The sequence below is a fragment of the Coenobita brevimanus genome, chromosome 102 (assembly GCF_032717465.1).
Source record: "Coenobita brevimanus isolate Jiangsu-jjx chromosome 102, ASM3271746v2, whole genome shotgun sequence".
Lineage (NCBI taxonomy): Eukaryota > Metazoa > Arthropoda > Malacostraca > Decapoda > Coenobitidae > Coenobita > Coenobita brevimanus.
Window position 1 is genome coordinate 19,233,373 of NC_137055.1, and position 8,091 is coordinate 19,241,463.

General features: G+C 43.7%; 1 protein-coding gene across 1 annotated transcript; it reads left to right on the top strand.

Moving 5' to 3' along the window:
• Positions 1-735: 735 nt before the first annotated feature.
• Positions 736-2,869, top strand: LOC145415410 (E3 SUMO-protein ligase ZBED1-like). Its single transcript, XM_080284693.1, has 2 exons — positions 736-1,742; positions 2,224-2,869. Exons 1-2 carry the CDS (start codon positions 736-738, stop codon positions 2,867-2,869), a joined length of 1,653 nt encoding a protein of 550 aa, XP_080140819.1.
• The last annotated feature ends 5,222 nt before the right edge of the window (positions 2,870-8,091 follow it).

Genomic DNA, 8,091 nt, shown 5'->3' on the forward strand with positions numbered 1-8,091 from the left:
GAAATACCCGGTCGCGGTATAAGTATTGCTCAGTGTTCACACCACTGCTTGGTATGAACAGTAGTGTGAGCACACATCACCACTCATAGCACAGGACCACTTGCAGGCAGCGTGTTCCAGCCTCGATTATTGAGTGTGAACAAGATTTCGTAGACCTCGAATTACATGATTCAGGCCATCCCGGACAGATGCGGTGGGGCCCGGCCAAGGCCCGGCTCACCGAGTCACTGGTGACTCACGAATTGGGAAGGACATTAAATAACAGGTCGCTGTGCTTTTCATTTCTGTTTTATTCTAGTAATAAAATAATAAATTATTAAGTAATCTAAATGTTTTTCTTTATCCTATTAATAATTTAAAGCTATTTACATCACCTCAGAATGGCTTAACGTTTTTTTAATGCAATCCTCTCAGTGCCTCAGTTATCTGCGTCCCCTCGCAGTGCTTGGGATGAGATGTAGAGCTGAATATTGAACAAGGCAGGAGGAGAAAAAGTCAGCTCAAAGAATAATGAATAGTTCAAGGAGGAAAAGTTCTGTTTGGATGCATTTTACTGTCGAAAACGAAACACATGCCCGATGCCAGCTATGCAAGTTGGTATTATCTTTCCGGGGGGGAAGCACGTCAAACATGAGAAGACATTTAAAAAGCAAACACCCAACAGTACATCTACAAGAGGACAGACAAGACTTTCAGAATCATACTAGTACTCCAGTTGCACAAACAACTTCAGCAATGACATCTCTTGCTTCGAACAGCACATCTGCAACAACCACCACCAGCAACAGTACAAACACAACATCAGGACAAGAACAACCACCGATAAAAAGGCAGCGGCAAACTTGTATGGGAGGATTTGTGTCAAGGCCCATGATGCCCTTACAGCAGAGCAAGATAGACCAGTCCTTGGTTACAATGATTGCTACAGACTTCCAGCCATTTTCAATTGTGGATGACAGAGGTTTTAGGGAGTACACAAAAGCCCTTAATCCCTCCTATGTACTTCCTAGCAGACCCACAATATCCCAGCAAATGATACCTCACTTATTCAATAAAGTGAAAACTGACCTTCTCGAGAAAATCAAGGCTGCTCCCGCTGTATGCTTAACAACTGACTGCTGGACGTCCAACACAACAACTGGCTACATGTCTGTAACTTGCCATTATGTAAATGACTTTAAGCTTGAATCAAATTTACTGGACTGCTTCGAGGTCAATGAACACCACACAGCTGAAAATCTGGCTAAAGAATTGAGATCAATAGCCACTGAATGGGGTATCAGTGGCAAAATTGTGGCCTGTGTCACTGACAATGCAGTTAATATAAAGAAGGCGGTTAGTGAATTACTACACTGGAATCACCTGAGGTGTTTTGCTCATATTTTAAATCTGAACGTAAGATATGGAATCCAACAGAAGCAGATTGAGGAGATCATCCAGAAAGTAAAAGGCATTACAGAATACATGCGTAGAAGCACTGTAGCCTCTGCTAAGCTTCGAGAGGTACAGCTGCAAATGGGACAGCCTCAACTGCGACTGAAACAAGACATAGCTACGCGTTGGAATTCCACTTATTACATGTTGAGGCGCATCATTGAAGTCAAGGAACCTCTCATCTCCACACTGGCCATAGTGAATCCCCAGCTTCCGGCACTATCTCTGGAAGAGTGGGAAATTATTAATGAAGCATGCGAGGTCCTTCAGCCCTTTGAGGAAGTGACTGTGGAGCTGAGCTCAGAAAGGTATGTACAAATTACTATATGCACTTAATTTATTCATTATGTGATTCTTGTTAATATAGCACGGAGTTGATGTTGTTGATCCCCAAGTGGTCTGGCCGAACCACCCCCTCCACCACAAGAGTGGGATCGCACCCACGATCAGACTTGTCCTGAGAGGACCAAAAAAGGGAGGAAATAACATGTGCACTACGGGCTTGCCACCCCTCTTATGCCGTGGGTTTTATGCACATGTCAACAGCTATCGCTACTTCTACTACTTCTGCTAGAAAACACAAAAAGATGTTAGACAGAGAGGAGGAAGAAAAAGTGATAAAGAAGATTAAAGAGCGAATAATCTAGTCAGGGGGAGAGAGTGGGAGAGGATAGTAAGTTAATAAGTGATGATTGCATAAGTATACAATTTGCAATAAGAGAATAAAACTGTATAGTAAACAATATAATTTTACATAATTATAGTAGCCTACATGTCTTCCTGTTTCAGGTTTGTGACAGGCTCTAAAGCCATCCTGATGGCACGAGGGCTCCAGAGGGCTACTGCACACCGGCAGAGAAATTCGTCCACCCACCAGCCAGTCCGTGAGATGACCAACATCCTTATGGCGGAATTGCATAAACGATTTGGGGGAATTGAGCAGGTGAACGTCCTAGCAGAGGCTGCGCATTTGGATCCCAGGTTCAAGAAACATGCATTCATTCATGAGAAACACGCAGAGAATGCCGTGACGAGGGTAGTAGACAAAGTTGCAGCTGCATCAAGGGTAGCAAGACCACCGCCAATAGCAACACCCAGCACAGAGGAGGGGGAAGATGAACCACCCTCCATTCCTCCTACGGATACAGTTCCTCTTGTCTGGGCAGATTTTGAGCAGCGAGTCACCAGCCTGAGGCCAGGGACCCAAAATCCCATAAATGAGGCAACGTTGGAGGTTAAAGGATTCCGTTCTGAGCAGCTCATACCGCGAACAGCCGACCCCTTGGAATGGTGGAGATCTCGTGCCCTAGTTTTAAAGAACACTTGTGCAGTTATGAAGACTAGGCTCTGCGTTGTTGCTGCTTCAGTGCCATCAGAGCGCATCTTTTCAAAGACAGGACAAATCATAACTGATAGAAGAAACAGACAGGTGTGAGGGATTAGTGGTAGGGGGAGACCAAGAATGAGGTGGAGGGATGGAGTGAGGAGGAATATGAGGGCGAGTGGGTTTGAGTGGGAGGAAGGTCATGTCTGGCGGGAGAAAGGCTGGTTTAGAGACGATTCAGTCTTGGTAACCCCATCGAGGATAATGGCGTCGGCCAATAGATAGAAAGATAGAATTTAACTGCCACAGTTTAATGGATTATGTTTATTTTTGCTCTAAATATGTCATTTATTCAATTTGTTTAACGGAATAGTAAATTTTTTTTTTTTTTTTATGTAATATAGGTGTTTCATTCTTTACCCCGATAATTAAAATTTTCTTGCATCAGGTCCATAGTTGAACGCTAGTCAATAATGAATAGGAGGGAGTTGGCAACATTCAATGATTAACTGAGTGTTGAGCGAGCGAACTACGCTCTCTCACCCAACACCGGCTTGCTCGGCTAGTCGGCTGGCAGAAGTAACGGTTGCTGCAGCCAGGCTACTGACTTGGTGAATCGAGTGACTCAACTACCCGATTCTCTTCGGTGAGTGACTCATAAAAACTCGAGTCACCAAAGTGAATCGAGTTTTCCATCTCTAGGTCAGACATTTGTGTGTGTTCGTTGGTGCGTGTTATGTGTGTGTGGGTGGATAAAGCGCATGCGTAGGATAGGATTCAGTCAATCACAAAGTAGGATTTCAAACGCCCCACACTAGGGCCTGCAAGATTTGAAAGTCAGTTTGTCTCCAACCATGGAATGGGAAGCCTGCAAAATTTATTACTTCACTGCTATTTCACAGTTTTACCAGCAAGACGATAAAACTGTAGCCTTTGTGCGATCGCATGGTGATTTACCTTCAACAGGAACAAAGTACCCAAATCAAGGCAAAAGTCTCATTTTACGTGAGGATCAGAAAGTGTTGCGCTGTCGCCCGTCACCGGTTGCCGTTACAACTACAGACGACTCTTCAGTTGCAGACAAGGAACTGTAAACTGCTAGGTAAAGGCATTATTTCTTATTTACACCCGGTTAAGTTAGGTTAGATGAGGTTAGGTTAATGTGATGGGGGGTCGGGGGGGGCGAAGCCCTCCAGTTAGGAAACATGAACGGTCAGTTTATGCTACTGTAGGTAAAGCTATTATTTCGTACTTACACCTGGTTAGGTTAGGTTAACTGAGGTTTGGTTAATGTCAGGAAGCACGGCCAGGGCTGGGGGGTCTAGGAGGCGAAGCCCCCCACTTAGGAAACACGAACTCCCTAAGAAGCTTAAAATTATTTTTTTTCCGAAGCATTTTAGTGTTTTTCGTTTGATTTTGATAACAGTTCCAGTAGTTACTCGCTTTTGCGTGTTTCCCCCACCCAAAGCCCCAGTTTCCCACAGGTCCCCCAGTATTCTTTGAGGGAGAGGGAAGGACCGCAGAAAAATATTTTCGACATAAATGATAATCAGATTCAGACGACAAAACACTTCAGTCCCTCGGGAAAATAAAATTTAAACTTTGGGAGTTCAGTATAAATACGAAAATTTAACAGGTTATTTTCCTTTAGCTATAAAATGAGGACGTTTCACGTGATAACAAGCATCCAACCTGAGTGTTTTCTGTTGTTTTTGGTGCGATTTTGGTTGATTTTGGACCAGGCCTTTCCACCGAAAGTCGCCAGTGGCGTTCGACAAAAACTAGCGACTTGCGATAGAAACGAAGGTCAAAATCGATCGCATCACACCAAAAACAACAGGAAACACTCGGGTTGGACGAGAAAATCGAATGAGGGAAACTTGTAAAAATTTACCATTAACCATTTACCAACTGTAACCCAACTGTGATATGTGTAATTTCTGCCACGTAATAAAATACTGCATATACACTCTTCTTATACGTCAATTATTTTATGTTTTTTCATGGGCATGGTTGGCATAAAAGGATGTTGAGTTAGAGGTAGAATCTTGCTGGCTTATCCTCAACTGTGGAAACTACAGCACTGAACTGGCTAAAACACAAACTTTCAAACAATTGCCGTTTCAAAAATCGATTGAGAATGTACATAGTCTGAAATAAACTAGGTAGCATAATTAATTAACTCCAGTATTACGCGCCACATCACCACCATGGAAGGTTTTGCTTACTCTCAATCGTAACGGAAATATTTAATCTTGTAAAATTTTATGAACAGCCTTGTATTTCTCATATATTTTAGCCTACTAAAGAAAATTTTATTCTTGAATTATTCAGTGTTTATAAATTGAAAAACGGGCAAAGGTATTTATGAGTATTGAAATTTGTTATATGAAAGGGGTGTCTCTTGTGGCGTTTATCCTCCTGTTACATTCCAGTACTGTTTTATACCATAACCAGGTGATTATCGCCTGGCGTGAACAGCAAATTTATTTATGGTACGAAAAACAGGAAACTCAGACTCTCACGTTCGTCAGTACTTGCATTTATTTTTATAGTACGGCCCTTTATGTGGTGGCAGTGATATATTCCCAGCAGCTCAGCTACCTGGTTATAAAAACATCCTTTAGTTCCCTTCTGGTCACCCCCAGGGTGTCGGACTGAAATGCTGGAGAGGAACAACCTTCAATTAGTAGTGGCAATTATATTGCCTCCTTGCTGCTCTACCTGGTAAAGCAAATGTCCCACAATTCCCCCCCCCCCGTCTTCCTAAGACTTAATGCTGAACTGCAGGAAAATGGCAGCTTCAGCATGCAGTCCACCGTGCTCACGTCAGATGAGTACGTAGCAATAGCAACAACGTCGGACCCATCAAGATATTACGAAATGTGAAAAGATTACATACAGGTTTCACTGTCGGGATTTTTCTTGGAAAGATCATATTACCTCTCTTGTAAAATCTTCTTCCAAGAGATTAGGTGTGCTAAGCCTACTCCATGCCATCTTTACCCTTGCATAGTTGTTGACTTTATATACAGATTTAATTCTCCCCTGTGTAGAGTACAACTCTTGTGTGTGGGGGGGACTCTCCACATACAGCTCTTCTCAGTAATGTGGAGAAGAGGTTTCTCGTCACGTTAACTCTCCTCCTCTTACTGGCTGTCTTCAACCTCTATCTCTTTGCCGCACTTTCTCATCTTTGTCTCTTTTCTATCTCTACTTCAATGGTCACTGCTCCTCTGAGCTGTTTGCTTCCATCCCTCCACCATTAAAACAGGCACGTAGCACACGTCCAGCAGCAAACTCTTATCCCTTTTCTGTCCAAGTATCTAATGCAAGAGTTAAACGTTACTCCCAGTCCTTCATGTACACAACAGGTCAACTCTGGAACTGTCTCTCTCTGTCTGTATTGCTACTGCTGATGATCTCCAGTTTTTTTAAACACAGTGTGCCCAGGGGTCTCGAAATGAATGGATCTTGAATTTGGCTGTATGTTATCTTTCTATTTTTTTTTTTCTTGGCAGGAACAATTTGCAGGCTTCTAGCCAATGCCTCCTTCTTCCTTGCATAAAAAAAAGGTTAATACAGTACATAAACAATGCCCAACTGGTAACTCGCCTGATGGTATCATGCGTTTTATGGGTACGACTAGTTCTCCTGGTATGGACGTGGGTCTGGCAGTGGGATCGGGAAATGAGTAAATGAACTCTTTCACTTCTAATGGCACTGCCCATCCAGTGATAGTCAACGAAATCATGAAACCTACATCATTGCAAAGCCAAAGGTTAGTACTTTCTAATGGTACTTTATTTTTCGCTCTAGATTTATTCTGTGCAGAGTTATATAGGTTTAAAGTTTGTTTACATTTTGGCTGGAACCCCCGCGGGGGGGGGGGCAGTCGGGTCAAAACAATGCCCGCGGTTAAAGGGTTAAAGTGATAGGGCGATAGTTGGAGACTTGGGAATGGTCTCTACCAGGTTTGGGAAAGGGGAGGACAATACCCAACTTCCAACCCCTCGGAATAGAGCTCTCACTCCAAACCCTGTTAAAAAGGTCCAATAAAAACTGAAGTGAATCAGTTGGTAGATGACGCAGCATAGCGTATGGAATATCGTCAGGCCGAGGAGCAGTGTCACCACACTCTGAAAGGGCAGCACGCAGCTCACAGAGACTGAAATCTAAATTATACGGCTCTCCACCACGAGAGCGAAAGTCAAGACCCAGCCTCTCCTGATTCCTACGAAAGGTAGCAAATGGCTGAGAAGGATCCTTTGTAGAGACAGTGTAAAAATGATTTGCAAAAGCAGAGGCTACTGCATCTGGTGCAGACCCAAGTTCTCCGTGAAGGCACAACACCAGAGGGGAGGGGGGCAAGAACCTACCAGAAATCTTGCGCACCTTTTTCCACACCACAGACATTGAAGTTGAATATGTAACTGTAGAAACATACGACCTCCACGAGTTACGGTGAGCATTCTTCATGATCCATCTATAGTGAGCAAGTGCTTTGCAAAACTGTATTTTTAGAAAAAACAACATTACGATTGGCAAAATACCGACGGGCAGCTGCTTTGTAAGTTCCCTTTGCTATGGAGCAGTCATCATTCCACCATGGTACAGGTCTCTGGGAAAAAACACCATAAGTCCGTGGGATTGAATGAACCCATGCTGAGAAAATGGTCTTAGTAAAATAACATCCAGCATCATCGATAGTTGAAAAATCACTAACCCTGTTGGCAAAAACACATAGTTCCTAAAAGAGAGACCAATCAACCCTGTCCAGACACCAGCGTGGCAGACGGGCTGCAGGAACAGAGCGAGTAGGCTGGACCACTACAGGATAATGGTCACTACCATGTAGATCATCCAAAACCTTCCAAGAAAAATCAAGGGCACAGTCAGAGGAGATGGTAAGGTCAGTGACAGAATACGTGCCAGTCTGAACATGAAAATGGGTCGGCCTCCCATCATTTAGGACAACCAAATCTAAATCCCCAACCAAAGAGGCAAGAAGATCACCCCGGGAATTTGAGTCACCCCACAAAGGATGGCGGCCATTAAGGTCACCATGGAGTAGGAAAGGGGGTGAAAGTTGGCTGAAAAGGGTTTCTAGATCAGCACATATAACAGTAACGGAAGGTGGAAGGTACAGACAACAGATGGTATAGCACCTCCCATTGTGCATCTCTACTGCTAGAACTTGAATGTGGGACTGAATCTCAAAGGAAATAAAAGGCCATCAGAACGGCACAAAATTGCACATCCACCGCTGTGACCACCAGGAGGAGATGCGTGGAAGGCCTCATACTCCCTAATAGAAGGGAACTGTCTGTCCC

Excerpts from the sequence above, each read along its gene's own strand:
- LOC145415410 (XM_080284693.1), top strand. The coding sequence starts at position 736 with ATGACATCTCTTGCTTCGAACAGCACATCTGCAACAACCACCACCAGC. Across the intron at positions 1,743-2,223 it reads GTGGAGCTGAGCTCAGAAAG|GTTTGTGACAGGCTCTAAAG; the intron begins GTATGTACAAAT and ends TTCCTGTTTCAG.